We start from the raw sequence: 16,681 nt of genomic DNA, 5'->3' as shown, positions 1-16,681 counted from the left end.
ATCTGCCTCGTCTTTATCGGGCTCCTACATTTTCCAGGCTACCTTTCAACCACCTGTGCAAGAGAGGCATAAAAATACTGCTTTAAACGCTCAAACTCAACCTGCTTTACATTATGTGGGTATATACATTTTGTCTCCATTACTACCGACCATTTATTTGAAATAAATCACCATCCAGCACAGCAGGAAATAATTGAGAGCCGCCACAGTTTGATGGATTACTTTTCAGTTTGAGAGTCATAGGTGTTACTAATAAAATTAATAATGGCTCTGTATTCAAGTGTCCCAGTAAGCCATAACAGGTAGCCAGCATGAACAATACCAGGACCCTGAAACTTAGGCAGCTAAATGGACTTCAGCCATCATTATTTTATTATTTGCACGTGCTTTTCCCACTGTGACATGTCAGATTGTCTTTTGGGATAAAGACCTAACAGTCAGGAAGCCATTAAGGATGACATGTTTGCCACCATACTGTTAGTACTGATTCCATACTTTCCAGATCGACACCAGAATCTGAGTTCAGCTTTTCATAACCACAGTATTTATCAACTGAGTAGAGACATTCGATGTGAAATGTTGCAAATGATTGCTTTAATCAGCTTATTTCCAGCATATCAATATTATTGTTCATATTTCCATGATCAAAACAACTAACTTTAAAAACATCATTTGTACAAACCTAAAAATCTAAATACACGCTCCCTCAACCAGCAGCTCAGTGCTGTCACTTCATGCTGTTGAGGAACTTGCCGTGCTCCTCTCCTCGAGGCTGGAGAAGCTCTCCGGCGATCTTTGGTCCGGCTTTCTCCTGAAATAAAACGGAAAGAGCGACATCAGGTCTGTTCTTTTACAATAGCGATTATCATTTTTCCTTTTGAAATTATCTACGAGGCCGAGAGAGATCTTACCTTCAGCATCCCGTCTCGCTCCCATTTAAACAGACCACAGTTACTGAAATAGTAAAACGTCATTAGTTATGATGAACACGTTTCGACATTTGCGTGACCAGAGTGAATGAAAATCAAATGAGAGCATTTAGAGTCTCACCTGCAGTGTTTGTGAGGCAGTCTGTCCAGAGCAATGGCTCTCTGTCCACAGGGACATTTGAAGAAACGTTTCATGGCATCGTGCCACCGCAGGTCATGATTCTGCTCCACACAACGATCCGCTGGCTTGAAGTACGTGTAACAACACTGGTAGCAAAGGGACATGGGATACAGTATATAATCTCCCTCTCCTACTTCTCACTGAGAGACAGACATTTCTATATCCATACATTCACGCATCTTAATGAAACTCTGTACCTTTCTGCAGGTAACAGCGCGACACTTCATCTCTCTGATGCCCTTCATCTTCTCCTCCATCTGCTCCTTCTTCACCAGAGGATCAAAGTAGTGCTCCTGCAGCTGGTACTCGGCCTGAGAAGTGATTCAGATGGAAAAGTCTTTAAGTCAGACACACTTTGCAATGTTTTAATGTAAATCTGTTTTAAATCCATGTGCAACAGTTGTAAATCTAATGGGCTGAGAAAAAAGTCTGAATAGATGCTTGTAGTAAAGAGCAGCTTGTCATACCGCCTGCAGCGCTGCCCCGTGGCGAGATTTGGCATTAAGGATCTTTTGAAACTCCTCTGACTGGATGTAGAGAAGTTGATCTCGCTTCTTCTTCTGGGCTGGTTCCTCCTCCTCCTTACTGGACGATTCATCTGCACGGGAAGCAAACGGACAGGCTATAACAAGCAACTATAAAGCCTTTTATCTACAACTTAACTGACCGCAGAACTCTAAATTAATCAGGGTGTATGAACGACATCTAAGCCTATGAAGTGTGTCTGTACCCTGGGGTGAGGTGAGATTTTTCTCCACCCGGGCGCTGATCTCAGTGCTGTTACTCCTCTTCCTCTTCACAGCATTGGGGTCTTCCTTTTCAAGCCCGATCCCTTTGCTTCTCAGCTTCTTCAGAGCAGCCAGCTTGGCAGCTGATAGGCTGAGAGCGCTGGAGGTGGGCGCCGGAGGTGGGCTCTTATCAAAAAAGAGGATGTCTTCCCCTTCAGAGAAGCCTCGGCCCAGGGTGGGGGTGTGCGGAGCCGCGGGGCTTTGGGTGGCCTTGGGTACCTCAGATGCTACTTTCGGGGACGTCAGACCATCCCGGCCCAGTGAGGACGACGACCCGGGTCTTGGCCCAGCTGAGCTCTGCAGCACCCTCTTTTGGATCTCATCTGCCCTCCGCAGGCGGTTCTGCAGAAGCTCCCGCTGCCTCTGTTTCTGCTGCTTCAGCAGGTCTGAGGCGGAGATGGACTGAACTGAGGGTCCAGCTGCGTCTTTAGAGACTGAGGATGGACAACAACATAAACACCAAGCTAGTGTATCAACCAGTCAATAGTCACTATTAACTGGTGAATTTAAGTTAATAGTGACTATTGATAAAGAACTGAACATCACTGAACTGGACTCTACATTCACAGCTCTTTCAGATTCAGATAAACTTCTTATTTTCTTTACACTATTTGGGGTGTATTTGTGCTCGGATCTGATATACTGCCTTTTCACACAAGTCAGTACATTGTTTTGGAAGAAGAATCTGTCTGTCCAGTGTGTCATCTGGAACAAATAGAGAACAATTCAACCCTAACCCTTTGTGTCAGTCAGGGCTGGTTGATTACAACTGAGGGATGGGAGATGAGATAACTAAAATACAAGTCATTCATTGATTCTTAGCTGAAGTCGTCAAAGGCTCAGAGATATTTCCAGGCTGTGTACCTGTTTGGCTGCCCTGCGTTAAGTGCTTCTTCAGCTGCAGAGCGCCGGGTGTTGGCATCAACATCAGGCTCTTAAATTCATTCGAACAACCTGAAACTTCACCGGACTGCATGGCTGTAAAAACAAACAAAAGTACAACACAAAACACAACCCAATTTTACTTTTACAGCTTTTGAAGTAAGTTGTTCAATGTTCTCTGCCTTCACAGTTCCTGTCAAGAGTAAAAAACTGACAGTCGTGAGGTGTAGTAGGAGTGTGTGTAAGACAGAGACAATGGGCACTCACCCAGCCTCTTGGCCTGATCGACGAGCTGAGCCGAGCCCTTCACAAACAGCTTGTCCAAAGTCTTCTGAGTGGGTTTGTTCGGTTTGGATGCCGTTCTGCAACACACAGACCTGTTACTGGAAATGTCCGGCCGCTCACATTCTCGCCCAGTCCCACACGGAGTTCCTGGCTTCCTAAGATGCAGTTAGTCCTGCACAAATTGACTTCAGCACACACTGTAAAAGTGCGAATGGAATTTCAGCCAGAATCCAAACTGGACAGGGTTGTGACCTCAGCACAGGATGTGTTATTGTCTGCGACAGTGTCTTTTGGATACAATCAGGAGATGACTGCAATTCTCAAATTGCACACATGGGGGCTTCTGTTATTACTGCATTCATTTTTTGTGAGGTTTTTTTTTTGTGTGAAATGGCTACATGGAACATCACTCACAGTGAGGCGGCACAGGCGGCTGAGGACATGCCACCGTAGTAGAAGCCGTCCTGACACAGACGCTCTCTCAGGCTGCCGCCCTTCCCCTTCACCTTGTTGGGAGCTTTTCCAGAAAACGACGACTGCAGCTCGGCCCTCTTTGAGCTCATCTTCTTATACTGAGCCTTAACGTGATACTGGCAGAACTGGCACTCGTACTGTTAAAGAACAACCCCACAGAAACAAGATAAGATGGAATATTGATCCCTGATGAGAAAGGAAAACATTTCAATCTGCACACAAACACACACACAGCAGGAGAAAATGGACCCACCATGTTGACAATCTGGGAGCAGGGATCTCCGTTCTTCTTCATGGCTTTGCAGGTGCCGTAGTCCTGAGCTTCACCCATCAGCAACACCTTCTGTGGGTGGTCCACCGTCAGGCTCACCTGCACATGTTCAACACAAGCTCTTATAATAAACTATAATGTGTTTTCATTATTTTCCTTGGTTACAACCATGATAAATTAATAGCTTCAGTCATCTTTCATGCAAAAAGGGAAAAATGTTCAGTGGTTATAGCTAATCTGTAGACTCACTGATGATGAAAATAAAGTGCTGTCAATACTGCTGCAGAATAAGGATGTTAACACTGAAACTTCTAAAAAAAAAAAGAGACGCTGGTTAAAATTCTAAAAAAAACATGCTCAGAAAAAGCAGGAGGGCAATGACAAAGGGAAGAAAACCGCAAAAAGCCAAAAAAAGAACACTCCCCCGTTTTTGCATCACATTGTTATTACATTGTTTTTGATACCAAAGCCAAAATTGTGTGTTAACGATCTGACCACAGCACATAATTTCATGATTTATGAGAAAGGTCCCACTGAGACACGAGAGGCTGCGTCCAAACTGTGACTGCAATGAAGGTGACTCCTCGATCCTCCTCTGTTCTGAGATTAGAGGCTCTGAACTCAAACTGCTTTCTGTGGGTGGAAAGGGTGTGTGTGTGAGAGAGAGAGAGAGAGAGAGAGAGAGAGAGAGAGAGAGAGAGAGAGAGAGAGAGAGAGAGAGAGAGAGAGAGAGAGAGAGAGAGAGAGAGAGAGAGTTGTGCCGTTGGGAACAGCTATGGCTTTCCTCGCCACATTCCTCTCTTAACGTCTCAGTTTGTCATGCGATGCTGACACCAGTGACCTTATAGGCTATTTTCACCAACACTACCAATCTGTTTTCTGCTTTACTTGGCTGAAGTTCTCGTTGCCAAACCAGTCAATGACCCCCCCAAAAAAAGACCTCACAACCAGTTCAGTAAAACATAAATAAAACACGGTTATCACCTCACCGCGAGTGAAAAACAGGTCATTTTCAAGGGCAATGAGCAATAAGTGACACGCAACATCCTTTTGACCCGGTTTTCTGCCACCTGGTTCTGTCTCATCTCTCTGCTCTTCCACTGTAATGTCTACACATGGCTCATCTTTGTGTAAAATCAACAGAATCAAAGATGTTTCACATAAGAAAAGAATGAAAATTACCAGCTAGGCTCTGATTGTACTTAATCATTGCAAAATAATCTCTCCTGGATGTGTTATTTCTATCTTTGTTTTTATTTATTTACTTATTTGAAAATCAGGCCACCACAAATACATGAATGTATGGAAAACCATGGTATATTCTGTTTAGTCTGTCCACTCACTCCATCATATCCTTCTTTCGGCTTCATGGGGTTTGGGTTGAGGAGGCCGATGACGGTGCCTGGCTCTGTCTTCCAGTGTTCTTTGTGGACTTCACCAAACAGGAGCAGAGACACAAACACTTCCAGGTTATGGAGGTCGTTCAGCTTCCAGATGCTGAAGGTTTTGCCCTGCAGAGGAAGCGCTTGGTCAAAAATGCAGCAGTTCGCAGTATTTCCAATACATTTTCTAACTTAAATGTAGCTTGGGATGAATTTCAGTGCATAGACCTACACTGCTGTTGCTTTGTGGTGTGGCCTTGTTGACAAGCACTGCAAAAGTCACCCAGTCGCTGTCCTCCAGCTTCTCCCGAGCCAAACGCTCCGGCAGCTGCGACAGACGGATGAGACGGCGGTCAGCCATCTTGCGATCCATGTCGCTAGAGGAAACTCTGGGTTTTCTGAGATAGACAAGAGCCCAGATTCAGACGGACAGGAAGGTCTGGATTTATTTGTGTGCATGAGACTGAAAAATTTTTCTTTTTTCTTTTTCATTCCTGTCATTTCAGTGTCCTCACCTGAGCCGCAGTCCTGAGTATCTCTCAACAGCCACATCTCTGGGAAGAGGAGGAAGAGAAGATGGTTTCGGCTGTCCAGCTGGTGCAGGTCTACTCTGGGAGGACGGAGGTGAATGCAGAGGATTGGTGACCTTGCTGGTGCTCTCTACAGGCTGGAAGGAGCTGCCGACCTTTATCTCCACCAGTGGCCCTCTGTCCTCTGATGAGAAACACAGACGTCCAATGTCCAACTTCTTTGTGTAATTGTGGTTTATGCAAAGGGATGCATAAAGATTAGTTCTGTACCTGGTGAAGTGCTGGGTTTGGGATGGTGAGCTACCCTGGGTTTGCGCTTGAAGGAGTCAGCATTGTTGAGCTGATCAAAAAAGTCGGAAGACTCCTGGAGCTTCACACTTCCTCCTCTGACTGGAGTGGATGAAGATGTTGCTGCTTTCAGAAGAAGAGGGGAAAAAAAAGCACAGTGAATTTTTGTGCTGTTATGTGCAGCTGCTTGTGTCTTTGTAATGTACTTTGTACTTTATGTAGAAAATAAAAGTCATTAAATGTTTACCGGGTTGTGTCTTGGTCTTCTGTGCAGCTGATTTGGCCTGCGTTACTTTGGAGGTCGGCCGTTGAGGGGGTGTCGGTTTGGGGGTCATCGGTTTGGGACCAGCCGAGCCGCCTGAAGATGTGACTGGAGTGGAAGATGAGGTGGAAACCTTCTGGCTTCTTTCCAACTGCTGCTGTAACCGCTGCATCTGCTCCTGCATGCGCCTCAGCTCGTCTGATGAAGGAAGACATAAAGCTCCACTGGTGAACCCAAAAAGCAACACTTAACTGAACAAAATTACATGATTGTATAACAACTAGCAGCAGGTTCGAGGAGAGAGAGCAGCAGCACAAACCTTGTAAATCCTCCTTGGACCGATCCAGGTTCTCACATGGTTTTCCTCCACTTTCCTTCTCCTTAGTGTCTTTCTCTTCATTTTCAATGTCATCCACATCTCCGAAAATATCCTCCACTGCATCTTCTGTTCCCACGTCTCGCTCTTGCTCCTTAACAGCGTCTTCGTACTCTTCCTCCTCATCATCATTGTCATTGTCAAACAGGGCATCCAAGTCGTCTGCCTGCTCCTGACTGTCCTGGTCTTCTCCGATGCCCTCGTTCTCAGCCAGCAGCGCTATCAAAATGTTCAGATCATCCTCACCTGGACAGAGAAGTCATAAACTAATCCCTGTTTTGACAGATTCATTAAGCTGCACTTGTGCTTTAAATCCTGTGACACTTACCGTCCATTTTAGAGATGTTAACGGTGGGTGCTGATTTCAGTTGACCTGGTGACCTACAGACCTGCAGACACTTAGAGAGATCATAGGCCTGTGAAAATCATGTTAGATCACAGTTTAATGACTTGACTGTTTATCAGTACAATTATTCTTTGTGATTACTTGAATCTGTTAAGTTAAATTACTGGTACAAGCACTGTCCCACTCACTGTTGATGTCTGTGTAACTACACAATAAAATATGTTTGCACAAGAACACAAAGTGGCAATCATCATATAGTGGGAAGTAATTTCACTGTGTGTATACCCACGGTGTCTCACGGAAAAAATGGCCTGCAAACAGTGTCAATCTAGCCAGAGCACCAAAACACTGTGCAGGCAAAACATTCAGGTTGTCTATTCCGGAAAGACATTTTAAACCTATTTCAAAGAGATGAGGAAAAAACTGAACTTCGGGTTCAGCCTGAGACAACGACCTGGTTCATCGGGCCCATTTAAACAGTCCAGTTCAACACTGAGCATGCCAAACAGTTACTGAAGTCATAATTAAATGTCAACATTTGTTTGTTTCCTCTGTGAATATCAATATGAAACATTAACAAGATATTTTCAGAATTCCGTCTATTTACAGTAACTCAAAGATAATGAAACCGCCAACTTACCTTCGAGCTGTGTTACAGCTTTGTGTTCTTTGCTAGCTCTAATGCAACTTTGAAGGATTTCACAACGACGTCCAACCAGTCAATGTACGGCTTATTTTCCAATAATTAGCATTACGCGCAGCAATGTACGAGTCAAAGGGTTATATTTTCTAAAAATGACACATTAGGCCTGTATTACAATCTTCCCTAGCTGCTTTCAGACTGAGGAATGAAATTCAAACTGGCGCTAAACGAAGGACCCTGCTGTGTTGTCAAAGTTCTGGTAGGTGTCCAAGAATCTGCCTAAGTGAAAAAAGAAAACATTTCTCTATCATGCATACTTTTTTCAACCAAATACTAAAGATCGGATTTCTTCAACGTGTAACACTATATGAATATGAGAACAAGTATATCAAACAACATTTCTGCTGATACTGACCATTTGTAATATTTGTGCACGGGGAACTCGCGAGTCTAAAAGGTGTGTTCACTAGGGTGAGACCCTGAAATCTGTCCCCTGATACTTAGCTCGCAGTTACAGTTAGTTCCTGGCATGGGCTTTTAAACCCAGTTGTGGCACCTGCCCAGACTTCAGCCACAGCCTTGTACTGTACTGCCTTTTGCAGTACGCGCTTTGTTGAGCTCCATAACTGTCTCAGCCCGTCCGCTGAGAGCACTTTCAAGAGATTTCCCACGATGGAGGGTGAGTGATGTTCATGTCAGCGTTTTGCAAATCATGCAGTTGACTGCTTTTGATTTACACTAGCCACTACACAGCATTAACTATTGCTAACATTAGAATGCGATTCCACATGCCCTGTATATTATGTGCCATGAAAATACTGTGTAAAATTCACTGGGTAGCTAACGCTAGCAAGCTAACTGTTAGCTAAGGTTTCCATTGTAAACAAGCCTCACGTGCTCTGCACTTGGCAATAAATGAATGATGTCACCCTTGTCTGTTATCAACATGAGATTGGTTGACCCTGACATCACCGGTTTGTCATTAAATTTAAAGTGAATGGCACCTTTTCTTTAGCTGTTCAATTGGCTAGTGAGTGTATGGCAGGTGTACGTGCGCGAGTGAGTCAGGGTGGGTCAAGTAAAATCAGTGTTATCGGACATGAAGTCATCTGTACCGTGTGGTTTAACGTTTTATAGATCTATCCTGGCTGCCTCCATCCTTTCAAATCCTGAATAGAAGCGGTGGCTATATTTCTGGGATCGTGAACTCGGAAGAAGAACTGAGAACCCTGCTGGAAAACCACAAAACAGCCACACTCACTTCTTTCAACAAGTGGTAATGTTATGTATGAAATAACCTTTTCTGGATTTTTGCTTCTTTTCAGTTTGTTTCGGTTGATGTGAACATGGCCCCTTCTTATGATCCCAGGTCTGACACTGTGAAAGACTCCAGCAAACTGAGACGGCTGTGGCAAGTGGAGGACTACTCTGAAGATACCCCCCTATGTGTCACAAAAAGAGTCATTCTGACCTGTCATCACGGCAAAGCACCATGTAGAAGACCCTCTACAGCGAACACTGTATGGAATAAGGCTGTCAAATAATGAATGACCATTTGAATTGAAATACACTGATATCTGATCAGAGATTCAAATCTACATGTTTCTGATTTCTGATTAGTTTTTGAATGTTTTGTTGATCTCAGTTTTTGTGGCTGCACCAATCATTGCTGATCTTGCCCAGCAGGAGGCTTCTCTGGAGCATGCCTGTAAGAAAAAGAGGATCCGGAAAGGGAAGAAATTGGACTGTCCAGCAAAACTATTTATTCGACATGTGATGAGGTGATTTTTTTTTTTAGCTTTACTTTAAAGAATGATTCCATTTGTGATTTCCACAAAACTGAAAAGGTGTGACTTTTTTTCTTTTAATTGCTTTAGGTATGACACATTTAGTGTGAAAGGAGACGCCTCCAGAGCCAGAAAAGAAGATGCCATGAAGAGGCTAAAGCAAGAATTGGCCCAAAGAAACCCACCGACCTCAACATTTATCCACGTCAAAATTCCACTAGTGGAAGCTCACCAAAACCACACCATGGACTCAGGATGCTGCTTCTCAAAACATATACGCCCCAAAGCGAGAGACAAAATCCAGGAGATGGCAGGACTGGGAATAACCTCTGTCACATTTGTGGAAAGAGCATTGGAGCAAAATGTGTTGACAGACTCATGCAAATCCTATAAAGAAGATCAGCACTACTTCCCAGTGAGATTACACATCTCCAAGTTGGAGCTAGAACCTTTTGGCAGAGAAGAAGAGGTGTATTCAACAGGTGCAGAGCAGGAAGTAGGAGGAAACAGCAATGATGACACTTTTTCATCACTTCTTCCAGGCCTGCAGCTGGATGAAGCACACAGTAACTCTGAAGACACAGTAGTAAGTCAAGAGGTGAGTTTAGGTTCTAATTGCATGAGAATATGAAATACTTTACAACTGCCTAAGTTGACTTTTAAGTAATAAAGTTATTGAATTAACCTTCACAATGTTTATTACATATAGGTAACAATTTACTCAGATGAAGCTGCTCGCAAAGAGAGAAAAAAGCTTCTGAAGGAGCTAAATGCCATAAGGATGCTGTCCAACATGTGTACGGATGCGGCCAAACTGGTGAAACTAAAAGCTGGGATCAAGGCTCTCCATGGCAAGTTTAAGAACTCCTTACAGGAACCGCCGTTGTCACCATCAGCTTCTGCACGAACACGAGCACCAAAGCGTAAAAACACCACTGCACTACCAACCACAAAGACTGTACAAAGAGACAATATGGACCATGAATACTGAAGCAAGCATTGGAGCAGGCTCTGCAGAGTACTGAGTTTCTTGCTGGAGTACTATCTGTAAAAAAAAATTGATTGATTGAGGAAAGCTTTTCATCATAAATGTCTAATTGCACAGCAGCTGCTGAAGTACAAATATGTGCAATTTGTTGTTACAGCCCTTGTGCAGATTTTGAATGAAAGAGGTCACATGCAAGGTGTTTGTAAGACCTCAGATGCCACTGTGTTCAGTTCCATTATATAAAATATCTATTGTAATTCAACACTTATTCAGAGAAATAAGCTGCTGGGTCATGTTTTGTCACAGAACGACTAAAAGCAGACCGAACTTTTTAGAGTATTTTATTTTCATTCACAGAATTACAGCGTGGAATCAGAAGGCCTCTCCAATCGACAGACTACAGAATCAGCAGGGTGTGGCAGCCTCCTGCACATACACTTTAAAAGGCTGTCACGTACAGTAACAGGTTGATTAACAAGTTAAATATATTAGGTTCTAATAACCAGGAGTCATCTGCAAGTCAAAATAAAATATATATATATCCTTATAATAAAGTGCCTACATGGTGCATGCTCCTTTTTCCAACAACAAACCACTCTTGGGCAAAAATATCCTTTCCAAGCTGAAAATATAGAATATCACTTGTTTTGATAAGGAAACCTTCACAAAATTAAAAAAAGTCATCAGCGATCAAACACTTTGTAAACAAATGCAACTTGTAAAAGCTGAACTTAATGTGTGCACGACAGGCAGACGGTGTGTTTGTGCAGTCTCCGTTTAGATATTCCAGACTTGTTTTGCTTTGAAGACACAAATCTTCAGTTCTTCACTACAGCAGAAAACAATGTGCCAGATGACATGGGCCCGAAAAATGCAACGTGTTCTACAATACTTTTGATGTTCTATTCCAAATCAAAGGAATTTTCAGATTTAACAGACTGGAGAGGACCGACTACTTTCAGATTTGAAATCCTACTTAAACTCCAACAAGCGCATTCGTTCTGGGACGGGAGATCATCGTGGAACCACGGAGTGTCATCTCAGGGACATCAGAGGAGGTACAGGTAAAAGCAGAGGAAGACTCAGATTAAGGTGCTAATGGAGTCGCTGTTGTTGTGGATGCTTGTACTGATGGAGGACTAGTTGATGCAGTCCATGATGTGGATCTGCAGGGAGTCCAGGTCGGGCAGGATCTCATTGCACTTGGGACAGGCATGTTCGGGAATATTCACCTGATGTTGCCAGTCAGTACCTGAGAGTCAGAGACATTGGTCACAACCTGAACATGCTGGACTGATGTTCAAGAAATCCACCAAACTAGAACTTCTTCCAGATTGTGACATATGTTGCAACAAATTCAGCACACAGACATGAGACTGGTATCAATGGAGTTTCTACACAGCCTGACAGAAGTGTGCCTGGAAGGAGACACTGAGGACTTTAAAAAAAAAACGTGTACCTCTTCCAACCAGGGTAGCGCTGGCCCCATGTGCACTTCCCCCCACTGACACGTGTCTTCTCTGCATCTCATTCAGTGACCGCCTGCAGACAAACAGGAGAAAAACAGCTGCAGAAGAGAGAACAGGGTCCCTGATGACAGAGGGTCTCACACATCCAGGTCAGGAGGATGTGATGTAACTCCACGTCTATAGCTCTTGGTTACCAGTTGAACTGACCGACAGGCGTAAAAACCGTACCTGCCCAGTGACTCCATCTCCTCCTGCAGATGGGTGTTCTGCTTCTTCACATACTCCAGCTGAGCAGCCAGACGCTCCCTCTCTTCATGGAGCTTCTCCCTCGCCGCTCGCTCCGCGTAGAAGTCTGAGGAGTACACCTCTGCCTGCACAGCAGAAAACGGGGCGACCGCCATGAAGCTGAAATTTGACAACCAAATCCAAGTCAAAACATTTATACGCCCACTGACCTGAGCCTGGAAGACAGATATGGTCTCCAGCTCCTTCTCCTTCTGGAAGATCTCCTGCTTCATTTGATCAATCTTGTCCTGTTTGGCAACCAGGGCCTCCTCGGCGGCAGTCAGCCGTTCCTGCAGCTCGTCCACCACCTCCTTCTGCACCAGCTGAGACTGCAGGACCAGAGGGCAAAGGTCAAACATGTCTGCTTCTCATATAACTGGTGAAAATCAGCAGGATTTGGTTTGATTATATGTTACTTAAATAAGAAAAGGTTCCTCATTAACCTCTCTCTTCTTCTTCTCCTCCTTGAGTTCGTTGTAGTCTTCAAACAGTTTGGTGTAGGCATCCTTCAGCTGGGCCAGAGTGTTCCTGTGGAGGGAGGGCGTTATCAATGACTGTGCGAGTCCAAATCAGAGCTAATCATGACTGCAATATAAAAAAAATGGGGCCTTCTGAAATCAAATCAATGCAAATCAGTGTTGTCTTAATAGGTTCTGTCGGCACATGTGACAAAAAGTAATTAAAAAAGGTTCAGATTTCTCATTTTTCTGCAGAGTGAAAGCAGTTGAGATTCACATGACCCAGTCAGAATCTGTATTACAGTCTGTGTGTGTTGCCTCTGACCTCTCCTCTCCAGCCTTCCTCTGCTCCAGCTGGCTCTGGGCCTGCATGCTGTCCAGCTGCAGCTTCAGCCGTTCATTCTCCGACTGAACAGCCTGTTTCTCCACCAGCTGGGCCTTCAGAGTGGCCACGTCCTGCTCCACCTCCCGACATCTGTGCACAAGAGGAAAACATTAGTGGGTGCGGATCGATTACGCGCGTGAAGTTTGACTGAAAGAGGGAACCTTTGACTTCCTTAGAAGATCCAAACATGTAAACAATTTTCAGAAATTCCTATTTTTTGTGACTGTGTGAGTATCTATTTCTGTGTGTGGGTCTAACCTGTCCTGCAGGTTCTTCTTCATGCCTTCTGCTTCATCCAGCTTGCTCTGGGCCTGCTGCAATTCTTTGAACAGTGTCATCATGTGAGATTTCAGATTCTCCACCTCAGATGCCGCCTGAAATATGAAAACAATGCAATCATTTGCAAACGAACTGTGTTTACAAATAGTGGTTTTACGAAGCGTTCCTGAGCTCATATAGTAATATCCTTTGCATGTGTTCATCATTACTCCAAACATTTCCCGCCACTGCTAGTTTTCGTATCATAATACCTTCTCCTCTTTCCCAGAATCCTCCTTGGTCTCTGTAGTCTCTGCTTGGACAGTCTGTGCTGATTTGTCGACATTGCTCTTCCTTTCCTCCAGCTCTCTTATTCTGTTGGATAATTCATTTCAAGAGGTGAGATTCAATAAAAAACCAAAGCGCTGTATGAAAACACAGCTTTAAAACATAGGAGCAAAATAAAAAGCTGCAAAAGAAAAGCAAAGACAGCAGAGGGATTTCTCCAACAAACTGAAATATGACAATTTCTGCCATCTTTGCATCTTTAAACAAGGAAAAAGCACAAGGAACCACTAAGCCGTTGTGTTTCCTGATGCTCTAAACTTTGATAAGAAAGCAGCTTATTTAGCCATGAACAACTTTACTTAAGTTGCTGATCTCTACCTGGCAGCAGAGGACTGTATCTTTGCCTGCAGCTGCTCGGCCCGCTGCGTCTCGTTCCTCAGCGACTGGAGGAGCTGACTGACCGTCACCTCCTCGCTGTCCAGCCGGGACGCCGTCATGCTCAGCTCTGGGCGTCTGCTGCGCTCCAGACCACACACGTCGTTCACGCCGTCGACACCTCCGTCCTGAGAGGAAAAGCAGCCAGTTAGATCAAAGAAACTTGTTTATACATGTGTTATTTCATCAAAATCCTTAAAATGAAACTTTTTTTTAAATTAAAACTCTGATCTGTGTGTGCGCGTGTGTGCTGCTCTTCACCGACACCCTGATGATCTCAATGAAGGAGTCGCTGTGTGAGCCCTGGTCGGCCTTCAGCTGCAGCTCAGAGTTCATGGCCACCAGGTCGTTCTTCTCCGCCTGCAGACGAGCAACCTGGGCACGCAGGGTGTCCAGCTCTGCGCTCTGATTGGACGACACCGCCTGGAGACGATACACATCGCACGTCACCCACACAGATTTATTAAGCAGTTTAAGCGTTGATTTAGAAATCTAGTGCAACTCACCGGCAAGCCTGACTTCCCCTCCTCCCCGATTCTCTTGCTCAGCTCCTGGTTTTGGAGGGTCAGCGCCTCCATGCGGGTCCGAGCTTCCTCCAGCCTGCTTTCCAGGAAGTCCCGCTCTTCCCGTTGCTTCTCCCTCCAAGCAGTCAGACCCTCGAAACGTTCCTTCATCGTCAGGTTGGTCTGACGCAGGGCCTCTGAGCAAGAGACACACAGAGGATTTGAGTAAATGAACATTGTACGTGCCAAGTCGTTCGAATTTTGACCATTTCTACATCTATCGAGCCATTTGGGTCTCCCCTGGCCAGCTGCACACTGTTCCAGCTGTTCTGTCACACTACATCTCACCCTTCAGGTCTCGGTTCTCCTGGATGAGGATGTTCATCTGCTGCAGGGTTTCCTCCAGTGTGCCGGACTGACCAGAAGGGCGAGAGATGTCGCCGTTCATCATGGGGCCTCCAGACGCCATGATGCTGCGAGGAAGACGAGGAAAGAGACACACGTACAGAAGCTGTGAGAAGTAGTTATCAACTTGAATTGTCATTTGGGGGATATTACTAATTACATACTTAGAATGAAGCATTTGTTAGTGCAATAAATCAGTTTTAGGGTTTTAAATACACCTGATATTAGAATATATCCACTGACATCACATTGTCTTTTCTAAATTCAACACAAGCTGTGTCAGCTTTTGAAAGACTAATCTAAAAATTCTCATTTTGAGGGGAATTTTACCATTGCCACACAGTATGAATACGGACTGTGAACACTTTAAATGAAATCCCCTTCCACTCTCCTCAGTCTGATGGTCTTTATTTGCGAATTTTGTAGCCAGTTAAGTATATAACATCACATGCTGACATCACCAAGTGACTCAGTACTTTCAGCATGCAGCAGCAGGGAAGCAGCACAGAGTCAGTCAAGCAGATCACATGATAATGCAAGTCCATTACACTAATAGAGAGCAGTATGCTGTGCACACTGTGGTCTGCGTCTGTCCTCATTCAATTAGTCTATGACAAATAAACAATCATGACTGAAGCGACAAATAACGTGAGATATCACGGTTAAACTGGAACCTGGGTACATGACAGTGGGATTAATACTGCTTTAAAAAACAAACAAAAAACACTGAATATTACAGACACACTGTCGCTCTGCGAAAAGGTTTCAGGGGTAGGGTTAGGGTTTCTGTTCAATGTTAGGTCGAGTAATTTTACTTTCGCTTTCTTTGGGTGGGCCTGTCCCGTGTACGACTCTTGGTAAACACTGAAAAGTTAGCACAGTAACTTACACAACACGGATGTGGTTCAGCCACAGACAAACTGCGTCACATCAAATGTTTAACAAGTCGAAACGCTGGAACTCACCTGCTGTCAACTCCTGGACTAAACAATGTCGGGATGTTCGCTCCAGAAATACACAGAAACACTCGGAGAGACAGCAAGCTGCGTCGATCAACCTTGCTGTTCTACTTCTGGTTTGTGGCAACGTCAAGTCACGTACAGGATCACCGTGCTTCCGGTAACGATTTCCAAAATAATACCAATCTCGTCTTTTTCAGTTTACAGTGTAGGAGAATTTACTATAACCGTGGCCAGATATTTGTTTTATGTTTTCCAGTAATCGCTTTTACTGATTGTTGGTGGTCATTAAATTTATTTCAATAAACTTCATATTTAAGTTTAACTGTGTGTATAATTAGGCTGTACTACTTTTTTTTGTTTTCGCTTTTATTTCGAAGGCTTACTTACCCTTCTTCCTGTTTGCGCGGGTCTTAATGTCGCTGGTCCGACGCAATTGTGTCTCGTGCGGATTGAACGAAGGTTTTCGTTTCCTCAACGTGACGTCGCAGAGCAGTGATTCGATGTGAGAACGAAGTGCAGCCGCGTGCGAGCGGAGCCGCTGTGGGAACTGTCCATCCGCATGTTTTCCACATCAGCGGCGGGCGGGGCCAGCGCACAGCTGACAGCGGGAATTCCCTTCAGGAGTCACCTTGCACTCTGATAGCGCTAAAGTAAAGACTGGAGATTCCCTAACCTGAGCAGACCGTCATGCTATAAAAATATAAAATATGAATTCAAATAAAAATGTATCGTGATGTAATATTAATACTATTTTAGAAAAACAAATTAATGTCATTATGGAATATCAATGGAGTGTAATAACTATAAAAATAATATATTCT

At 44.3% G+C, this 16,681-nt stretch overlaps 3 protein-coding genes across 4 annotated transcripts; 1 reads left to right on the top strand and 2 right to left on the bottom strand.

Moving 5' to 3' along the window:
• Positions 1-569: 569 nt before the first annotated feature.
• Positions 570-7,856, bottom strand: mcm10 (minichromosome maintenance 10 replication initiation factor). The gene is made up of 18 exons (XM_070992257.1): positions 7,635-7,856; positions 6,977-7,046; positions 6,592-6,894; positions 6,258-6,470; positions 5,993-6,136; positions 5,708-5,906; positions 5,425-5,590; positions 5,154-5,321; positions 3,793-3,909; positions 3,480-3,676; positions 3,048-3,142; positions 2,763-2,876; positions 1,841-2,332; positions 1,578-1,708; positions 1,308-1,421; positions 1,051-1,196; positions 912-954; positions 570-811 (listed from the first exon to the last, which is right to left on the bottom strand). Exons 2-18 carry the CDS (start codon positions 6,981-6,983, stop codon positions 728-730), a joined length of 2,733 nt encoding a protein of 910 aa, XP_070848358.1. The 5' UTR covers positions 6,984-7,046; positions 7,635-7,856; the 3' UTR covers positions 570-727.
• Positions 7,857-8,096: 240 nt separating this feature from the next.
• On the top strand, positions 8,097-10,468 carry LOC139350848 (calcium-responsive transcription factor). 2 transcript variants are annotated; one of them, XM_070992484.1, is made up of 6 exons: positions 8,097-8,316; positions 8,775-8,913; positions 9,007-9,157; positions 9,324-9,418; positions 9,515-10,022; positions 10,134-10,468. In XM_070992484.1, the coding sequence occupies exons 1-6, from the start codon at positions 8,310-8,312 to the stop codon at positions 10,413-10,415; spliced, it is 1,182 nt and encodes a 393-aa protein (XP_070848585.1). In that variant the 5' UTR covers positions 8,097-8,309; the 3' UTR covers positions 10,416-10,468. The 2 variants fall into 2 exon arrangements, with proteins under 2 accessions (XP_070848585.1, XP_070848586.1); XM_070992485.1 differs by having other exon boundaries at positions 8,126-8,316; positions 8,775-8,923.
• Positions 10,469-10,736: 268 nt separating this feature from the next.
• optn (optineurin) lies at positions 10,737-16,005 on the bottom strand. The gene is made up of 13 exons (XM_070992481.1): positions 15,864-16,005; positions 14,842-14,966; positions 14,497-14,690; positions 14,252-14,413; positions 13,934-14,118; positions 13,540-13,642; positions 13,268-13,383; positions 12,950-13,099; positions 12,610-12,694; positions 12,337-12,495; positions 12,110-12,252; positions 11,872-11,954; positions 10,737-11,664 (listed from the first exon to the last, which is right to left on the bottom strand). Exons 2-13 carry the CDS (start codon positions 14,960-14,962, stop codon positions 11,552-11,554), a joined length of 1,614 nt encoding a protein of 537 aa, XP_070848582.1. The 5' UTR covers positions 14,963-14,966; positions 15,864-16,005; the 3' UTR covers positions 10,737-11,551.
• Between the last annotated feature and the right edge of the window lie 676 nt (positions 16,006-16,681).

The sequence above is a fragment of the Chaetodon trifascialis genome, chromosome 22 (assembly GCF_039877785.1).
Source record: "Chaetodon trifascialis isolate fChaTrf1 chromosome 22, fChaTrf1.hap1, whole genome shotgun sequence".
NCBI lineage: Eukaryota > Metazoa > Chordata > Actinopteri > Chaetodontiformes > Chaetodontidae > Chaetodon > Chaetodon trifascialis.
The sequence above is the reverse complement of the archived record's forward strand: the minus strand, read 5'-3'. Positions and strand labels throughout refer to the sequence as shown.